The sequence below is a fragment of the Myotis yumanensis genome, unplaced genomic scaffold (genome assembly GCF_028538775.1).
Source record: "Myotis yumanensis isolate MYYU_CA2020_CCGP unplaced genomic scaffold, mMyoYum1.0.hap1 SCAF_3, whole genome shotgun sequence".
In the NCBI taxonomy this organism is placed as follows: Eukaryota; Metazoa; Chordata; class Mammalia; order Chiroptera; family Vespertilionidae; genus Myotis; species Myotis yumanensis.
Window position 1 is genome coordinate 211,265,279 of NW_027223754.1, and position 21,074 is coordinate 211,286,352.

The 21,074-nt window shown below is 56.0% G+C and overlaps 1 protein-coding gene across 1 annotated transcript; it reads right to left on the reverse strand.

Annotated features, from left to right (window-relative positions):
- Positions 1–5: 5 nt before the first annotated feature.
- Positions 6–575, reverse strand: NDUFB11 (NADH:ubiquinone oxidoreductase subunit B11). The gene has a single exon (XM_070411246.1). The coding sequence runs from the start codon at positions 542–544 to the stop codon at positions 83–85; it is 462 nt and encodes a 153-aa protein (XP_070267347.1). The 5' UTR covers positions 545–575; the 3' UTR covers positions 6–82.
- Positions 576–21,074: the final 20,499 nt, after the last annotated feature.

Below are 21,074 nucleotides of genomic sequence, written 5' to 3' on the forward strand. Positions count from 1 at the left end.
TGATCTTTTTTTTTTTCAGTCCCTTTAATAAGGTGCTCCGTGGAGAGGGCAGAGTGGCAGGCAGGGAGTACAGAAGATCCAATCAGTCCTCATCTGGCAGCTGGATCTTGCTGGGGTCAAAACGGTTGGATTCCATGATGGGAAGACCATGGGCCTCTCGGTATTTTACAAGCTTTTCAGCTTCCCGGCGGGCCCACTCATGCATACTGTAGTCAGGCAGATAAGCCACAAAGGTGGTGCCAAAGACCAAGACGATGGAGAAGCCAAAGAAGAAGACGGCCCGCATGTTCCAGACATCCACAACAGGGTCCTTGTCGTAGCCATGAGAGTCGGGGTTCTTCTCATAGAGGTTTTCGTCCTCGAGTTCTGGGTCCTCCTGCCAGTACACTGTCGGTTCCGGCGCCCACTTTCCCACCGCAGCGGACGGAGCGATGACAGCCCTAGCAGAGCTGGATTCCCAGCGAACCGGGGCAGCCAGGCGCCCTCGCGTCGCCGCTGCTGCCAAAAGGCGGCGAGCGGACAAACCTAACAGTCCGGGCGCCATGACAGACGGGTGGGCAGGCTCTCCCTAATTGATCTTTGTCGGGGAATATACTGGTCTAGGACATGACTACCCACTGTAACCTGTTTGCAGTTAGAGTTCAATTTCAGACCATCCTTGGGGGTTCCTCTAGGTCTCAGATTTTGCAAGACCGCCATGCAGGCCTTCCCTGAGCTGTCAGGTCAGCATGTGGCCCCTTCTGTCCACACTGGCTTCCCCCTCCTCCCTCTGGGACCCGATCCCCAGCTGCCTGTCCCCGGCTGCCCTTGTTTACTGTGTGGGCGCCACATCAAGGGCCCCCTCCTGCCGTAGCCGGTGTGGCTCAGTGGATAGAGCGTCGGCCTGCGGACTGAAGGGTCCCAGGTTCGATTCCGGTCAAGGGCATGTACCTGGGTTGCAGGCACATCCCCAGTGGGGGGTGTGCAGGAGGCGGCTGATCGATGTTTCCAACTCTCTATCCCTCTCCCTTCCTCTCTGTAAAAAATCAGTAAAATATATTTTTTTAAAAAAAGGGTCCCCTCCTCCACCACGAGGCTGCCCTGTGGTTCCCGGTGCCTAGTACTGAGCTGAAGTCACCTGTGTGCTTCCACCCCAGTGGACCAGGGCTCCCTGCGGGCAGGACTCTGCCTTGAAGTCCCTCCCTTGCATATAGTAGTTGCTCAATAAACACTTGTTGAGGGGGTGAATGTAGCAGACCGTGGACACCTCCTCTGTGGGGGCCCACGCTGGCCCCACAAGCACTCTCTGGCCTCACCCTCCTGGAATGACCCAGATGGGAGTCCCTGCTACTCTGACCAGCCAGCCTTCCTGGGTGATGTGTCCCAGGCAGAGGGAGCTGGGCAGAGCCTGGAAGTGGGAACAGGGTGGACAGATAGGGTCAGCGAGGCCAGAGCTGGGAGCACAGTGGTGTAATGGGAGGTCACAGTGAGGCAGTGTGGGACCCCGGATGGAGGGAGCTGGGGTTTTGGGGGAACGCAGGAGGCCTTGGAAGATTTAGGCAGGTGGGGCGTTACTGCTGGCTTTGAAAGACCTGGAACAGCCTGGAGGGGGGGGCAGGGAGAGGGTTCGACTCCCATAGAACACAAGGGTAAATGAGAGCAGATCACCTAGGTGTTGTTTCCGTTTTCATGATCACATTTTAATGTCAAAGGAAGTCATCACATCGCAAAGCTTGACTTCAGCGCTCCTGGCCAGGAACCTCCCGGTGCCAGGCGCTCTCTAGGCCAGCCCGCACGGGTGCCCTCTCCAGGGAGGCCTGGGAGCAGGTCACCCCGCCCTTCTCATCCCCCAGTCGCTTCTCAGTTTCCTCATGTGCCTCACTGCACCTGGATTGACGGCGATTCTTCTCCTGGTGACACTTGGAGCTCCCTGAGCTGGCTTCCCCGTTGACTCATCCTCCGCAGCCATGAAGACCCACATGGAGCTTTTCCTGGAAGGACCCGTCACCTCACTGGCATTAAAGAGACAAAACCTAAACACCGTTTAGATTGAGGCCATAAGTGCCGGTCCAGCAAACAATCTCACAAACACAGATGTAGAAAGGAATCAATTTTCCTGCCTTGCATATGTATTTGTGGACTCAAAAAGGAAGTCGTTTTCCTCCTAAAGTTATGTATGCTATTACTTCCTCTCCTTTTCTTTTTTTTCAATCCTCACCCCAAGATGTGTTCTTATTGATTTCAGAGAGGAAGGGAGAGGGAGGGAGAGAGAAACATCAATGGGTTACCTCCTGTTCACACCCCAACCAAGGATCAAACCCACAGCCTTTCAGGGTAAGGGATAATGCTTCAACCAACGGAGCCACAGCGGCCAGAGAGCCTCTCTTAAGATCATATTAACTGTCTATTTGTTCCCTTGTTTATCTGTGTGAATTTCCTCATGATGGTTTCTGTACAGAAAATGTCAGGTTGTTCACAACAGACATGATTGAGGCATTTTGCTGTCCCTGCAGTAAATCTTGCCTGCGTTTACACCACAGGCACATCTCACTGAGCAAAGCCCAAAAGGGGATTTCACTCCTGGTTTTATCTGGAAGCCTCCCTGGAACCTGACCTGCCCGCCAGGCCTGGCCTGACCCTGGCCTTACCCTGGCTCCTGCTTGGCTGTGTGACCCTGTCCGTGGTCACACATGAACTTGAGGAGGTCACACACCTGGTGCAGAAGTGGACAAAGGCTGAAAATGAAGCCAAAACGGGGGGTGGATTTTGTCTGCTTGTGGCCCCACGTGGTCAGGACAGTTGCTTATGAGCTCTGGACAGTCATGACTCCAGTGTCACTGGACACCCCTTGCAGCCGCACCCTCCAGCCCGCGTGGCCCCAGGCCCCGTCCTCTTCCAACTGCCCCAGCCCTGGTGAGGGACTGGCCGGGTGGTGTTTATTTTGCTCAATTACTGATCTGGGCCTGACTCCCCAGTTTCTGCCCGGGGTTTGGACCTGCTGGCATTGCCGGTGAGACCCAGGACTTGTTCTTTCCAGGGGACACAGTTAGCATTCCTTCCCCTCTTCTCGGGTCTCCCTGGGTGACCTGCCTGCACCTTGGGAGGCAGGTGTCTCTCGGCTGGAGAGGGAAGGAGATTTCTTCCCGGACCCCACGGGGCTGCTCACCTGTAGGAAAGTAGGGTGACCTCGGGGGGTGTGGGGTGGGGCGCAGGAGAGACCGGGGGTGACATTGGTGCGGTGCTTCCTCCTGCTCTGGGGACTCAGACCAAGTGGGGTGGGTTCAGTTGCCATTCACTGTGTGACCACAGGCCGCGGCCTCTGTTCTCAGCCTCCTCCCCCAAGAGAGGGCGTGGGGTCTTTAAGACGCTCCTACTTCTGATATTTTATTCTGGGTGTATGTTCCCTCAGACTTTTAAAAAAATATTTTTTTTTTTATTGATTTCAGAGAGGAAGGGAGAGGGAGAGAAAGATAGAAACATCAATGATGAGAGAGAATCATTGATCGGCTGCCTCCTGCACGCCCCACACTGGGGATCGAGCCCACAATCTGGGCATGTGCCCTAACCGGGAATCGAACCCTGACCTCCTGGTTCACAGGTCAACACTCAACCACTGAGCCACGCCAGCCAGACCCCTCAGGCTTTTTATTTTGAAAAATGTCCAATGTACAGAGAATTTGCAAAAATAGTACAAGGAACTCTCAGATTCTCCAATTGTTATCATGTGACCCCTCTCTCTCTCTCTCTCTCTCTCTCTCTCTCTCTCTCTCTCTCCACTTTATCGACCTGTTTGCTTCTGCTGAACCACGGAGAGGTAGTGGCAGTGAGTGATCCTTTACCTCTAGCACCGCCTAGCTCCTGAGACCAAGGCCCAGCGTTACACCGCGGTGCAATGACCACGCTGAGGAAATGTACCACTGATACAGCGCTATTACCTAATTCCCAGGCCTCATTCCTCCCGCCCGGGGTGCCCCATAATGCCCTGCTCGCTGTTATTTTTTCTGGTTCGACTCTAATCCCAGGTCAGGCGTGGCGTTTACTAGGCAGGTCCCTTTGGGCTCCTTTAATCTGGAGGCTGGGATCAGAGGCCAGGTGATGAGTGGGCAGCTGTGGGCGCCGGCCAGGCCTCCCTCCTGTCAAGGGAACTTCACTTTGATACCGTGTGAAAATGTCATCGGCTGGTTTTAGCATCTGTGAATGATCCGGGCCTCAACCAACGATCATGGAGGCGGTGTAACAGGTTTACAGGGCGCTTTGGGAGAAACAAAAGAGCTTTGTCCGGTTCCTCAAGGTCCTTCAGCCAAAGAGCAGAGCCGCCCCAGGCCCTGTGGCTTCCTGGGCCTGTCCTGTCCTGAGAGGCCCTGCTCTCCTCAGGTGTTTGATCCTTGGAGAGGCTGGGAGGCGGGGCAGAGAAACCATCAGGTCTTACAGCGTGGAGGAAACTGAGGCCAGAGGGGAGAGAAGTGGGCAGTACAGAGTGGCTCCTCCATGGACCGGAAGGGAGGCTTTTGGGCCAATTGGAGCACAGTTTCAGGGTCCAGGTTGGGGCCCTCTGGTCCCCGCCCGTTACCTGTGCAGGAGACCTAGGTTGTCAGATTTAGCAAATAAAAACACAAGGTTCCTGATGACATTCGAATCTCAGGTAAACAATGAATAATTGTGTGGTATGTGTCCCAAATATGGCACTTGAATATAGTTATACTTTAAACCCAGCGACCATGTTGTGAGGAAGCCCAAGCAGCCCATAGAGAGGCCCACGTGGAAAGGAACCGAGGCCTCTGACCCCGAGCTCAACTGAGCTCCCAGCCAACGGCAGCACCAACTTTGCCAACCATGTGAGGACACCATCTCGGGCCCCCAGTGGAGCCACCCCACCTGACACCCTGTGGAGCGGAGATGTGCCACACCCCCCCCCCGCCCCCCACCCCCCACACAAGCCCTGCTCAGAACTCACATTCATGAGCAAATGAACAGATTGTTGTTTTTCATATCACTAAGTTTTAGTGGTTGGTTACACAATAATAGTTAACTGGGGAAAGCCTCATGAAGAAACTCTCCCCATTTTACAGATGAGGAACTGAGGCACAGGGGATTGAAATCCTTCACCTGGGGTCTCCCAGCCAGTTACTGGGAACTGGCATTTGAAATCAAACTCTTAATGTTGTATTTTGATGAATGGATGTTCTTAATTTTAATGAAGTTCAGATGATCAGTATTTTTATGATTAATATGTTTTTTAAATATGTTTTTATTGATTTAGGAGAGAGAGAGAGGAAGGGAGAGAGAGATAGAAAAGTCAATGAAGAGAATCATTGAGCAGCTGCCTCCTGCACTCCCCCAACTGGGGATTGAACCCACAACTCACAATGGTCCTGCTATCTCATCTGACGTTCAACACGTAAGGTCCTGGTGTCCCAGCCCATGGAGTGCTACCATGTATCTGACCAAGTTCCATTGAGAGATACATTTAGTTTGTTCCTAATTTTTCACCATTTTGGACAAAACTATGGGGAAGACCCTTGCAGGTATATCTTTGCATTGCCCCAACTATTTCCAAAAAATAAATGCTTAGACGTGGAATTTCTTGGGCAAAGAGAGAGCAAAGTGTAACGATTCCTGGTAATACAGCCAGACTGCCAATGGGCACCCTGTGCGAGAGGCATTTTCTAGGAGCGTCATACAAATCATGACAAATTGGCTGGCTTCAGAAAACAGACATTTATTCTCTCCCAGGTCCGGAGGCCAGAAGTCTGGAATGCAGGTTGGTTTCTCCTGGGGGCCCCGAGGGACTGCCTCTCCTGGCTCCTGGGGGCTGCCCCCAGCCTTGGTGTTTCTCGGCTTGCAGCCACAAACGGACAACCTCTGCCTCCACCCTCTCTCTGTCCTCTCCCCTCCCGAAAGGATGCCAACCCGGGGATTTAGGGCCCATCCTCAATCCCGGATGATTTAATCTTGAAATCTTTAAGATTCTGCAAAGACCTCTTTCCCAATCAGGTCACAGCCTGAGGCTCCAGGTGAAGGGAACTTGTTGGTAGACAAGGTGTTCCCAGCTTGGGTTTAAGCTGTGGGCACCCCTGGGGCTCAGGCAGAGCGGGGCTGGTCTGGGCAGGCCAGTTCTGGATGACAAAAGCCTGGCTGACAGGTGTTTGTGTCAGGGGCTGAGCAGGCCCCCGGGGAGGGGAGCCAGCCTGGGGGCGGGGGCGGGGGGGCGGGAGAGTGCGTGCTCAGGAGCTGGGCACCTGGCACCACAATTTCTGCCCTTTCTGAGCACTTGCCAGCACTGTTCCAGGTGCCATGTGTGGTAAGCTGGACCCAAAACAAAGCTAGCCGTGGAGGGAAGAGGTATTCGGAGTCTATCTCACGGTGTCCATCACTGGCTTTGGTCTCTGAGCCACCCCCGGGGCCTGGGCTGCCTACGCTGTTTTTTTGTTTGTCTTTAATCCTCACCCGAGGATATTTTTCCGTTGATTTTTAGAGAGAGTAGGAGAGGGAAAGACAGAAATATCGATGTGAGAGAAACATCGATGGGTTGCCTCCTGCATGAACCCCAACCAGGGCCCCGGGCCAGGAAGGAGCCTGCAACTGAGGTACATGCCCTTGACCGAAATCAAACCTGGGACCCTTCAGTCCAAAGGCTGGCGCTCTAGCCACTGAGCCACACCGGCTGGGGCCTGGGCTGCCTGCCCTGGAAGGCCAGACTCTGAGCTCCACCCTCCTGCTTATAACCCGTGGGAAGCACGGAGCCTAAGCAGCGGGGAGGGCAGGGCCGGCCAGGCGGCCTCGTCACTAAGGCGTCCAGCTTTCAGCAAGCAGGAAGCAAACCGCAGCCAGGCTACTCGGATGGACAGACTGGCTGACTGTGGGCACCACGGGGGAGGCGCCAAGGGCCCCCGAAGGTGTAGGATCCAGGATGCTCCTGGTTGAAGAGCTGGTGCTATTGAGCGCTTCCTGTGTGCCAGGCGCTGTTATAATTCATTCAGTCCCACAATAAGCCAATGTGCGTTGCAGCTGGGGAAACTGAGGCACCAAGCTATTTAGTGAGATGCCGAAGGTGGCACGGCTAGTGAGTGCCAGAGGGGATGCAAAGCCAAGGCTGGCTGGCTCCAAAGTCCAAGTTCTTAGGTGGGGGGGGGGGGGGGGGGGGGGGTTGGGGGGGGTGGGAGGGTGAGGGGTTGTGGGGGAGATGCACTACCACCTGGGGGCAGAAACCAGGAACTTACTGAAATCCCTTGAATAACTCACCAAATCAACGGAGGCGCCTTGGGAAAGGCTGGAGGATGACCAGGGCTCCCCTCCCCACCTCTTTGCCTCTCTCTGTCAGTGACGGGTGTCTTCCCACTTGGGTGGGCCTCCCATGATCCACCAGCGGTGATCTGAGAGGAAAAATCCTGGGGAAGAACTCTGATTGGTCTGTTTTGTTATGTGTCCGATTTTGGACCAATCAGTGCCGCCAAGGGGCTGGCACTCTCCCATTGGCCCAGTTTGGGTCAGGTGCCTACCCCTTAGCTAATCACTCTGGTGAGGGAGGCAGGGTCGAGTGTGGGGGGCGGGGGGGGGGGGGGGGAGGATTGGTTTCTCCCATTGGGCTGACAGGGCTGGTGCGAAGTGGGTGCAGGAGGGTCCCCATGAGAAGGGGACCGCACCCTTGTGACCTCGGGGGAGCTGCCTCCTGGTGGGGGTCACCACTGGATCCTAGAGCTGGAAAAGGCTCCATTCTTGACTTGCTGTGTGACCTTGGGCAAGGAGAGGATGGGAGGGTGCTCTGAGGACCTCAAAATGCTGCATAATTATATGCAAACGAAGGTGGAAGAGAGAACGCCACCCTAGAACACGGCACTGTGCCAGGTGCTAGCCTGTGTGGAGAGTTAGGATCAGAGATCATAATCTGGGCTTCTCTCATCTTCCCCTGTACTTCCCCCTTCCCTTCCTGTGCTCACCGCCCCAGGGGACCATCTGGGCGAGCTGAAAGCCAGCAGCCTGTCTGGAGTGGGGAGGGATTCCCAGCACCGACAGAGCTCCCCGAGGACGAGGACGCAAACAGGAGGAAGAGCTCTGACCAGGGAGGGGACCCAGGGCTGGGGCAAGAGAGGGGCTAAGAGAGGCCCACTGTTCCCGGGCCAAGGGGCCTGCCCCCCGCACGACTGCAGGCCCATCGGACGTCTTATGCGAGTTGGAGAAAGGTGCCGATGTTACCAGACAGGGACCTGGCCCCGAGTGGGCCTGCCTAGGGCCAGCTGGTGGTGTGTGGGTTTTTGATTTCCTACAAGAAAGATTTCACAATACAAAAAGAAATTTAAAAATAAAATAAAAAATAATAAAGATTTCCCAATATAAGCCCAGGTGATCTTGAGAATATGTTGATTCAAGTTGGGGACAGTGGCCCAGCCGGAGGGGCTCAGTGGCTGAGTGGCAACCTATGAACCAGGAGGTCACGGTTGGATTCCTGGTCAAGGCACATCCCCGGTGGGGGCGGGCAGGAGGCAGCCAATCAACGATTCCCTCTCATCATTGCTATTTCTATCTCCCTCTCCCTCTCCCTTCCTCTCTGAAGTCAATAAAAGTATATATATTTTAAAGAAGCTGGGGACAGTGAAACAAGGAAGGGCTTAGCAACGAAGAAGCAACAGGAGAGCCCAGGCCGGGCAGCATTAGCTCTCTGGGAAGTCAGGGAAAAGGGCTTGGAGACAAGTTCAGGGGGTTAGCCTGGGACAAGCTGCCACTACCCATGGCTCCCCTGGTCGCAAGTCTCGTGGGGACCCTTAGAGTTTCGGAGCTACGTGCCTGTGGGGGATGAAGGGGCAGAGAAAGGCCCGGGCGTGCTCTCGGGAGGGAAAATGCCAACTGGGTCCTTTGTCTTGAGGGTTCGTATCTCTCTCCTGCTGGTGGGAATCTCAGGGGAGGTTTTCAGCAAAATATTCATCAGTTTTCCAGGTGTATTTTGTCAGGGTCCTGGTCTCTGCTGATTGGTTGGTGCCAGGACAGGGCCATTGCTCACTGCAGCTGGTCCTGGCATGGCCCACCGGGTTTTGCTGCCTTTCTGGGCCTGGAGCTGAAATATGACGGCGGCCCAGAGGTTACGTCTAGGGAGGCGACCTTCCGGATCTGGCTGTAAATTGCTTGGCCAGTTTGTTCAGTGTCTCAGTTTCCCATTCTACTTGCCCAGAGGTTTTCTCAGCTTCTTACTACTCAGCCTCACGCTCTGGGAGCTGCCCCTGGCTGGGCTCCAGGGCTTGGTGAAAGGCCGCACCCACCTCTGCCGGGTCCTTGCACAACAGGCCCGATGGTTCTGCCTGCACTGCTTCCCATGTGGGCTTTCCCGGGGTATGTGGGTCACTGGGACCCAGACAGTCTCCCCAGAAAAGCCTCCCAGCCCCCCTTAGGGATAAGAAGAAAGCAGGAAGCTGTCAATGTCAGCCGCTGCCCCATGATGCTGGGAGGCCGCGGGCAGGGCTAGCACCAGCCAGCCAGTCGTCACCTGAAATTCCTAGGATTCTGGAGCTGAAACGTCTTTCCTGCTGGCTGGGCAGAGGCGGGGCTTAGAGACTGAAGCTGCCTTTTAGAAAACAGAAAACAGCGTTCCCTGCGCAGCTGTGTGTGCGGAGTGACCTCACGTTACTCTCATGTCGGCCCCATGAGGCAGGAAAGACCGTCCCATCTCCTAGAAGAGGAAAGCGAGACGGGTTCAGAGAGGCCCAGGGGCCTGCCCAGAGTCACACAGCCCGCCGCAGCGGCACCGGGGCAGCCATCTCTAATTCCATCTCTCTCGCTCCGTTTCTGTCTCTCCTCTGTTTTTTCCTCCGTTCACTCATTTGACAATTTTAGTCACTAAATACCCCACACACCCTTGGGAGGTCCTAGGGCACACATAGGGCATGGACCAGGCCAAGCAGGAAGCAGGATGCGGGGGGGAGGGGGGGGGCGGGTCTGAAAAGTGTGGTGTAGTGGCCTCATCTGTAAAATGGGTCCAATAATGGGGCGCACCTGAGGGACGTCTTGGAAGGATCCAATTCCTTCCGGAGAAGTTTCTACGCACAGCCACACTCGAGCAGGGAATTCTGCTCCCCCTCCCGGAGGCCGGGGTGTCCACACGAGTTGTTTGGAATTCTTCTGCTGGGGAGATTGTGTCCTCACTCTATTTACCGACTCAGTCGTTCATTTATATCAGGCATGGTTTTATTTTTGTGGCATGTTTTTATTTTTATGGGCATATATTTTAGACATTTTCCTACTTTGTGCTATCATCCAGTTCTTTCTTCCTCTCTCCCATTGTTCTGTCTTTGGCCATCGGTAGCTCTGTCCCTTGGCCCGTGTCCCTGGACATGGTAATTGTGTGGTTCAGCATTTCCTCGGTTGCTGGTTGCTGGCACTACACGTGCTCCAGGCTCCTTCTGTGTCTCTCCTGCCCCAGGCCCAGAGCAGCCGTTTCTCCAAGGAGCTTGGTTCCCTTCATTGGAGAGTGGTGTTAGAAACCATTGTCTGGCCCTAGCCGGTGTGGGTCAGTGGATAGAGCGTCAGCCTGCGGACTGAAGGGTCCTGGGTTCGATTCCTGTCAAGGGCACATGCGTGAGGTTCCCGTTTCTGCTCATCCTGGCCAGCACTCGTCGGGCCTGTCTTTTTGACGACAGCCACCCGGGAGGCTGGGAGGGGTGTCTCGCTGTGGGTTTGATTTGCATTTCCCAGATGATCAGTGGCGTCTGGCACCTTTTCATGTGCTCCTTGGCTCTCTGTGTGTCTTTGGAGAAATGTCTGTTCCGACCACATGCCGCTGTGAACTGGGCTGTTTGTCTTGACTGGCACTTTTTGGCGTCCCCTTCAATTTGGCGCCTGAGGGAGGGGGTTGCCTCTCTCACGTCACCCTGTCCCAACCTGAATCTGAAAGAAGAGAACGGGGTGCCGTGAGCCTTTTCGGGGGTACTTCCTCGATTCCCAGAGGTTTTGGTGACAGGGTGTGGGCTGGGAATGGGCCGGGATAAGGATGAGGGGGCCTTGCTCCGGGTGGGTGGGGGTTCTGGTGTGAGGAGGGGAGGGCACTAGGGGTGGGGACCCTCGGGGCACCTGTCCCTGCATGGCTGACAGAGGCAGAACCTGCTCCCCACGGGCCCCCACCCCTCCGTGCCACATGGCCTCCGCGATCCAGACCCTCCACGTCCTCCACAGCTGGAGTCGGCAGAGGGGAAAGCGCAGGTTCCGGGGTCGGTGTGACCTCGGCTGGAGTCCATTTCTGTCTGCACGTGGAGAGGATGGTATCTGGGCGGCACACGCCCCACTGGCCTGGGCTCCCTCCTCCTTGAGGGGTCTCTCTCGGGGCCAGAGGTGGGTGCGTTGGGGACAGAGCTGCTGCTCAGGCGGCCACTCAAGGGCTCCACCATCCCAGCCCTCCAGGCCCAGGCGGCCAGCCGAGAGGCTGCTGGCCCTGAGTGAAGGGGCTCAGGTGTGGCATGGGGGTGGCAGGTCCCCCCAGTCAAGGGGCTTCTCTGTCACGGTCACTTCCCCTCTCAGGGCCTCGGTTTCCTCCTCTGTGCGAGGGACGAGCCCCCAGCAGGGCCCTGGGGGAGGCTGCGAGGCTCAGAGGAGCACTTCCTCCATTTCCCAAACCGCAGGCACCCAGGGCACCCCAGAGGCTTGCTTCCTCTGAGCCCACTCTGTTACGTCCTTAAATTCACTCACTTTTCCCTTAAAAAATAAGCTTTATGTCATCACAGAGAATGAGTCGCACTTGCCAGAAATAGACAGTAACCATAGAGATAAGCACAATGGAAATAATGAGATTATTTTGGCGGATGGATGCTGACGCCGCAGGGCCTGCTGGGTTCTGGACGAATGAGCCCTCGGCAGGGCTGCAGAGGCCGCAGGTGTCCTAGCAACGAACAGAGGCCAGAAGGAGCCGTGAAGAGAGGAACCTTCTGGCCTCGGGAGTCCACTTTAGTTAACGCTACATCCTGGGAGCACGAAGGGACCCAAGGACCCCAGCCCCAGTGGGACCCTTGCTCGGGGAACCTGAAGTGCCTCCCACCGTGGCGCTGGGCTTGTGGCTAAAGGCCCCCCACTGCCCTCAGCAGCTCAGCCGGGCAGGCCCCCCGCAGGTGTGTCCGTCTGTGTGAATTAGGACCTGGCCACCCCGGGCTCTTGGTCAGTTTCTCGGAGTCTGCTTAGCAGGAAGCCAAGTCCCACAGTCCACTCCTGCTGGGAAGGCCAGGGGCACAGGACCCAACCACAGGCCCCCACGCGGCCCTGTCCCCCGTCTCATCTAGACACACCCGCTGCCCACCGGGGACCTGCTGCTCGTGCACTCGGCACACTGCGCCGCGGCCTCCGTGGGCCCGCCTTCAAGGAGCTGAAGGTCCGGGGGTCTCAGGCCCAGAAACAGGTGGTTACAGAGAGAAAGAGGGGGGAGCACTGAGGAGGAGGGACGGCTGCAGGTCCCCCGTGAACCTGTGAGCAGCCCATGACATCACAGGCAGCCTCTGATGCTAGAGTGAAGATGGAGAAGGAAAAGGAGGGGTTCTGGCGGTGGCAGGGGAGACGGGGCATGGCCGAGGGCCCAAATGGCCAGGTGAGAGGCTGCCAGACCACCCAGGTGCCGGTCTAGGCCAGATGTATAACCTCCATCAGCACAGGCGAGGCTTCCCGCACTCGGGCGGGAGGAGAGTGAGCCACAGGTGGCACCTGGGGGTCTGCCGGAGTCCTGGTGAGCGAGGGGGAGGCGCAGGTGAGCATCATGGGAGAGGAGCCATGGCAGACCCCCAGGCCAGCCATAGAGTTCTCCCGGCAAAGCTCCAGTCACAGCCTTGTTATCCAGCGCCCCCAGGTGGATGACTGGAGAATGGGTGAAAACACTGAAAAAACAGGGCCTTCACTTCCCGGATGGGAATGAAGCCACCCCCTGGAGCAGCGCCAGGCAGCGGCCCCTGAATCTGACCTCCACCACCTACCTGCTGGGACCTCAGTTTTTTTTTTTTTTTTAATATATATTTTATTGATTTTTTACAGAGAGGAAGAGAGAGGGATAGAGAGTTAGAAACATTGATGAGCGAGAAACATCGATCAGCTGCCTCCTGCACATCTCCCACTGGGGATGTGCCCGCAACCCAGATACATGCCCCTGACCGGAATCGAACCTGGGACCTTTCAGTCCGCAGGCCAATGCTCTATCCACTGAGCCAAACCGGTTTCAGCAAAGGACCTCAGTTTTGTTCCATGTAAAATGGGGTCCAGTCCCAGAGGCTCTCAGCTAAGTAGAGGTCTCCCCCGCCCCCCACGGTTTGTTTTCACTGGCCTGGCCAGCTGGTGACAGGACGCCAAAGCCACACGGTGACCTTGCAGGTCTCAGAAAATCTGCCGTCGAAGGCAGGGGACCCCGACTCTGCCCGACATCCCTCCCCGCCCCTGCCCCTGCCTCCCAGCAACCCTGGGGAAGTTACTTCCCTTCCTCGGCCTCAAGCTCCTCATCTGTAAAATGGGATAACGAGATGGCGTGTAGAGCACTCAACATGGAGAAGGCCCTGTCTTCTTGCAGGCAGGATTACTCGGAAGAGGATTTAATTACGGTAAGTTAATTTAGATTTAATGAGGCAATGCATGCAAAACATGTGGCCTAGGGCAGAGTCTCAATAATAAATGTCCTGCCGGGGCTCTCAGGCACCTCTGGGCTCAGCTGCTCCAGGTGGGGGCCCGGGAGGCAGGGCCTGGAGGTGGCACCAGACCAGCTCCCCCCTTGCTGCCTGCCTTGTGAGCCAGCCCCCCCCCCCCCCCCCCCCCCCACCACCACCAGGGGCTTCCTCATGGTCTCTGTGCCTCTGTCAGCACACAGAGGCACGGGCCCTGTCTAGGTCCCACAGCAAAGCCCGGGCAGGGACCTGGCATGGCCAGGATGAACTTGAATCAAAGCCTGAGGCTCTTCATCGGAGCCCAGATGCCCGCTGGCCGCCTCTGTGCCCACTTCAAACCCACCCCAGAAGCCGTGCCTCAGCCTGGAGGCACCCACGTGCCCTCCTTGTGTTAGGGAGCCTGGAGAAGGGAAGAAAAGTGTCTTTTCTTCTGCCCTCCTCGGTCTGTGACCCTGGGCCTGCCCAATACCCCCACTCACCCCAGGCCTGTGTCCTGTGGCTTTAGGCTGTGTTCACGGTGGGACGTGGGTGGCTGCTGAGCTGGGCCAGGTTCTCCTGCATGAGAACGGGGGTGTGGGGGCCACAGAGCTATGCGGACTGTGGGCAAGGGCCCAGGGCTGCGTGACATCCCAGGAGCTGCAGGCCACAGCCTTCAGAGCAGACAGGATTGGGGGCCGGGACGGAGAGCATGGGCTCTAGGAAAGGGGCCCAGCTCTGTCACCTGCCCGCTGTGTGACCCTGGGCCAGTGGCTTCCCTCTCTGAGCCTCATTACTGAATTGTGGAGAAGCCTACCTTTCACCAAATGCACTGATTGTAGGAGAAACATCAAATGAGTAATAATAAGTACAAGGAGCCCTAGCAGGTTTGACTCAGTGGATAGAGCGTCGGCCTGCGGACTGAAAGGTCCCAGGTTCGATTCTGGTCGAGGGCATGTACCTTGGTTGTGGGCACATCCCCAGTAGGAAGTGTGCAGGAGGCAGCTGATCGATGTTTCTTACTCTCTATCCCTCTCCCGTCCTCTCTGTAAAAAATCAATAAAATCTATTTTTTTAAAAAATTAGTGTCGCCCTAACCGGTTTGGCTCAGTGGATAGAGCGTTTGCCTGCAGACTCAAGGGTCCCAGGTTCGATTCCGGTCAAGGGCATGTACCTTGGTTGCGAGCACATCCCCAGTAGGGGGTGTGCAGGAGGCAGCTGATCGATGTTTCTCTCTCATCGATGTTTCTAACTCTCTAACCGTCACCCTCCTCTCTGTAAAAGATCAATAAAATGTATTTTTTAAAAAATGAGTGTCTTGATAGGTGCTGAGGAGGCATCTGATACAATCCAACATCTAGTCCTAATGCTGGGAAAAGACTGTTAACGTAGGGATAGGTTTTATGCTTTCACGTGATAAAGTATGTAAGTATACGAAACCACAGCCAGCATGACCTTCACTGGTGAGACCCCGATGCCTTCCCATCCCCTGGGAGCAGGGCAAGGGTGTCCTGGCCCCGCTGCCGTGTGACGCTGCTCTGGGGGAACGAACCCGCACAGTTAGACAGGACCCGTAAGTAAGGATGAGTGTGGGAAATGCAAAGGCAAAAATTCCACTGTTTTCAGATTATTCCCTAGAAAAGCTGAGAGAATCATGTAGAAAAAAAACCATAAAAACTTTAAGAAGATTTAAAAACATTAATATTTGAAAATCAAGTGAAACCAGTCTTTATGGCCGTATAATGACACATGTCATTACACATTTGTCCAAACCTGTAGAATGTACAGCACCAAGAGTGGCCCCTCATGGGCTTTGGGGGACAATAACATGTCATCGTAGGTTCGGCAATTGTAACCAACCCACTGCTCTGGCGGGAGCGGTGATCGTGGGGAGACTGTGCATGTGTGGGGTGGGGGGCATTTTCAGTCTCTGTATGTTTCTCTCCATTTTGCTGTGAATCTAAAACTGCCCCAAAAATATCTATTAAAAAAATCAATTGCCTATGTATACACTATAGATATATAGCAATCAGTTGAAATATGTCTTGGATGAAAATACCTCATTCATAATAGCATTTAGGAAAAAAGAAGTGGGGGAAGGAGATAGGGGTGAGCAACAAAGGGAAGAGAGAAGGAGGGAGAGAGAGAGAGAGAGAGAGAGAGCGAGCTCATGGACATGAACAACAGTGTGATGATTAGGGGGGTGGTGGGGGGAGGTGGGAGAGGGTGTAGGAGGGATAAATGGTGATGGAAAATAAAGTACATTTTAAAAAGGAAAAAGGAAGTAAAATGTTAGGAAATACACTTAGCGAGGATTGGTAAGTTCTATGTGAAGAAAAGGGGCATACGGAATTCTTCAATTAAAGAAAAACAGGCTTTATTCTTGGATAAGAAACCCAACCTCATTAAAATGTTTGTTTTTTTCTAAATTACTTATGCATTTAATAAAATCCAAACAGGATATTGAAAAAAATTAATCAAAATGACTCATCTAGAAAGTGAACACAGCTGGGAACATTCTGAGAAGGAAGAGTGAGGAGAAAGGATGGACTCCATTAAGCTGCTAAAAGGTGGAATGCTTATTATTATAATCATCTGAGGTAATTGGGCACTTAATATGTTCCAGGCCCCGTTCCAAGGGTTTAGAAACACTAACCCGTTTGTTCTTCATCACAGCCCTGGAGGTGACAGGTATGAGGGTTTTAGAGGCTTAATTCATGTATCCTGTCCACCCGGTCAAGTTCAAACCCACCGAGAGGACAGGGAATCGGAGACATGGAGATCAACACAGCCTTCCTATTACTAATAGCAGCGGAGTTAGAGGATGAGGTGAAGTTCTAAAAGCAGAACTTCATCAGGAGAATGAAATGGCAAGCCACAGGCAGGAAGAAAATACTGGCAAAACAGAGCTGACGAAGAACTGTATCCAAAATACGCCAAGAACTCTTATGACTCCACAATAAGAAAACAAACTACCCAGTTTAAAAATGGGCAAAAGATCTAAACAGACACCTCGCCAGAGATGCTATCCAGATGGCAAATAGTCTATGAAAAGATGGCCAACATCATGCATACGCGGGACTTGCAAATTAAAACAGCACACCTATTAAATCCAAATGGCTGAAATCCAAAAACTAAAAAATAAAATTAAGAAATCCCAAATGCTGGTGAGGATGTGGAGCCACAGCCACTCTGATGCTGGAGGGAACGCAGAACAGTGCGGCCGCTACGGAAGGCAGTTTGGCAGTTTCTCACAAAGCGAAATCTAGTTTCCCATATATTCACCCAAACATTTACCACACAAAGCCCTGCACATAGAGACAAACAAACAAAAAAACACACTACAAAAACAAACCTAAAAACCCCCTGCACATTCACACTTATAGTCGCTTTATATAATTGTCAAAACTAAAAGCAGCCTGGCCAGTGTGGCTCAGTGGTTGAGTGTTAACCTGTGAACCAGGAGGTCACCGTTTGATTCCCGGTCAGGGCACGTGCCCAGGTTGTGGGCTTGATCCCCAGTGCAGGGTGTGCAGGAGGCAGCTGATCCATGATTCTCTCTCATCATTGATGTTTCTCTCTCTCTCCCTCTCCCTTCCGACTGGTTGACCAGTCGCTATGACACACACTGACCACCAGGGGGCAGACACTCAACACAGGAGCTGCCCCTGGTGGTCAGTGTGCTCCCATGGCCAACCTCCCGCAGTCCCTCCCACCTCGGCCGGCCCCAATCGCCGTCCAGGCCTAGGGACCTGAGCCATGCATGAGTTTGTGCACCGGGCCTCTAGTAAAAATATATTAAAAGAAAAATAATGAATCCAGAACTAGACAGACTTCCTCCATCCAGTCACACGCAGCCATGAATGCCGTCGCCCTCCCATGTGGGAAAGGGAAGAGCTTTCTGGGGACAGCGGGGAGGGTACTGGCGAATGTCCGGTTCCTCATCCCAACTCACCACTCAGGTGCGCCTCTCTCCTTGGCTGGGGCCAGGGGCCTCAGTGCGGAGGGAAATCCCTTCCTGGTGAGGGGGTTCAGAACATGTCTCTCCAAACACGCTGCTCTGGCACGCTGAAGACTCCGAGCTGAAGGCCCTGGAGGAAGTGGCCTCCCTGCCCCAGGAGGGGAGCACTCTCGCCACCAGGGACTGGTGTCCAGGACGAGATGGGCCTGTACAGCAAACTGCAGGGAGAACCCTGTCCTATTAGCTCCCCCATGTGCTTGCGAGTCATCGTCCCACAGCTCACTACCCGGCCCAAGCCCCTTCGTCTTGTCACATCCCCATAAACCAGTGGTTCTCAACCTTCCTAATGCCGCGACCCTTTAATACAGTTCCTCATGTTGTGGTGACCCCAACCATAAAATTATTTTTGTTGCTACTTCATAACTGTAATGTTGCTACTGTTATGAATCGTCATGTAAATATCTGATATGCAGGATGTATTTTCATTGTGACAAATTGAGCATAATTAAAGCATAGTGATTAATCACAAAAACAATATGTAATTGTATATGTAAACGATGGTCTTAGGCGATCCCTGTGAAAGGGTGGTTCGACCCCCAAAGGGGTCGCAACCCACAGGTTGAGAACCGCTGCCATAAACACATTGCTCTTTATGCAAAAGGTACATGAGCTTTGGGCCCCCATCGCTGATTTGGGTCCTCATTTTTCTTCTGAAGACTCCCGTGTATACGTTAAACTGTTAAATACATTTGTGTGCTTCCCCTGGTTAATCTGCGTTGTCCGTTAACCCTCAGGCCAGCCAGGGAACCAAAGGCTAGGGAAGTTTTCCTCCCGCACAGGGAAGCAGAAGAGGGAGGGCGGACTGTGACCCCTGCACGAGGAAAACCCTCCTCTCCCAAGCAGAACAGCCTCAGGGGGACTGGGAGTCCAGGGAGAGGCCTCAGTATAAACGGGACGGGACGTTTCAAATTGGGGGTGGGGTGGGGAAGGTGAACGGGTTGGGAGAGGGAGGCCGCTGAGAGCCTCCCCCAGCTGCGCGTGACCTCAAACTCCACCCCAGCCGGCACCTTATTTAGGAAGGCCGCCCTGGCCCAGGACCAACCGCACCCTCAGAGCAGCGCCAGCTTCGCCCATCTCCTTGCGGGGCGGTCTGGCCCTGAGAGGGTTATGGGGCAGCGGAGCAGAGGGGCCTGGTGGGGAGGGTGAGCATCGCCTGGGTTCTGGGAAGCTGGGGAGCATTACCTGTGCCCTGCAGCTGACCTGAACAGCAGCAGGGGTTTGGGGTGGGGACTCAGCCTTCTCCAATGTTGGGGGAGCACCAGCCATCCTGGAGATGAGGCACGTGGGCAAAAGGGTGGCTCTCACAGAAAGGCCAGTGCGCGCGCCCGCACGGTAGGCCTGAGGGCGCATGCATGTGCAGGGGGGAGTGAGGGTTTGCCTGAGTGCGTGGGCACGTGCGTGTGTACCCCGGTGCGCGCGTGCCACCCAGCGTGGGGACAGGAGGAGGCCGGGCCTAAAGGCCTGGTCCATGGCGGATTCAGAGCTGCGGGCCCTGGGATGCTCGTTCCCCCCCCTACCCCCCCGTCCCCGCCCCAATGGAGGTGCCCATGGAGGAGGCGCACGGTCTTCGCAGATCCCCACTCCGTCCTCCCAGACCGCGAAGCTGGGGAGGAGCCGGGGAGCAGGGAGGAGAGACCGGGCCTAAGGGTCTCAGGAGGCACCCTTGGCCCTGAGATCAGATGTGGGGGCCGGTACGCGCCTGCTGGTGGCCTGGGCCTCCGGGGGGCGCCCTCGAGCCAGGAAAGGGCTCCCTGAGGCCGCGCGCCCTGAGCCTCCATCCTTCAGTCCTTCCATCCCTAGTACCCACCCCAGGGCGGGGGCGCGCCTCGATGGGGCTTAGCCACCTGCCCCCTCCCCGCGGCTCCAGATGTTCCCGTTCACTGGGCGCCGGTTCACCCGAGTCCTGCGCTGCGCTCGCGGGGGGGCCCCCCTCCGCCCCCGCAGACCGCTGGGTGGGAGGAGAGGCCGCCGGACCCCGAGGGCGGAGCTGTGTCTCCGGCTCGGAGGAAACCCGGCGGCGGAGCAGACACCCGTCCAGGGGCGGGTGGACGGCGGGGAGGCTGCCCGGAGGCCGGGCGCAGTTTCCTGGGTGAGAGCGCTCCTGGCCCAGGGCACAGCTGGAACGAAGGCCCGGAGGTGGGAGAGCTGGGGTGCCAGGGACACCGGAGCCCTGGGTGGGGAAGCCTCGGAGACCTGGGCCCCCACCCCGGCGACCTGCAGTCCCGGGCGCCCACGGATTCCTGGGCCGGCGGCAGGGCGTCCCCGGGAGGGCGCAGCCCGCCATCTCCGTCCCCCGCGCAGCCTCCAGGCGGCAGCACCGAGTCTCCTGCGCTCGCGCTCCAGTCTGCCCGCCACCCCTTTATCCAGTTATTCTCCTCCCTCCCCCCCCCGCCCCCCGCCCCCCGCCCCCCGCCGCACTCGGCCCTTCTCGCTCTGCGCCCCCCAGTCCTCCCGCGCCCCATGGGCTCCATAGGATGGTGGAGGAGGCTCGGGGATGGGCGGCAGGGCGTGTGGGGAGGGCTGGTCCCTGCTGAGGACAGAACCTGAGACAGAGACGGTGCTGGACCCTGAACTAGCACAGTCCCCCCACCCTCCGGGGGTGCCAGACACTCCCTCCAGCTTTCACTCTGATTCCTTCCGTCCCTTCCCACCTCCCTCCCTTCAAGACAGACGCCGCTTCCTTTCGCTAAAAGTCCAGAGACACCCAGCCCCGCCCTTGCCGTCTGCTTCCTGACTATGAAAAGCTTAGTAATCCCCCTCAGGGTTCCGTGTTCATGTCATGAGAAAGGTCAGGCAAGCGGCACCTGAAGCCCGGAGGCAGGTCCTGATGGGAGTCAGGCAGAGCTCCAGACCTCTGTCCAACCAGGCGCCGGTGGGCCTGCGGGTCTACAGGTCGCGTCCTCCACCTCCTTTCACCCGTCCAGGTCAGGCTCAGGCGCTGAGCCCAGTGTGGGGGGCTCTCCTGAACCAACATTTCCCAGGGCACTTCCTGCAGAGCCTGGGCAGGTGAGCCCTAAGTAGGTGAGGCCTGGCAGGTGAGCCCTAAGTACGTGAGGCCTGGGCAGGTGAGCCCTAAGTAGGTGAGGCCTGGCCAGGTGAGGCCTGGGCAGGTGAGGCCTGGGCAGGTGAGGCCTGGGCAGGTGAGCCCTAAGTAGGTGAGGCCAGGCAGGCAGGTGAGCCCTAAGTAGGTGAGGCCAGGCAGGCAGGTGAGCCCTAAGTAGGTGAGGCCAGGCAGGCAGGTGAGCCCTAAGTAGGTGAGGCCAGGCAGGCAGGTGAGCCCTAAGTAGGTGAGGCCTGGCAGGCAGGTTTGGATGGCGGATGCAAGCGACACCATCTCAGGCTGCTGGTCCTCCTGGGCAGTGGTGATGAGGCCACCTGTGACCTCTTGAAACCCTTTCCCATGAGTGCACAATTCCAAAGAGGGGGATGTTCCTGAGGGCCGAGGTGGGGCCTGGGCCTGGCTTTGACACTGACTCTGACCTTGAGCTTGT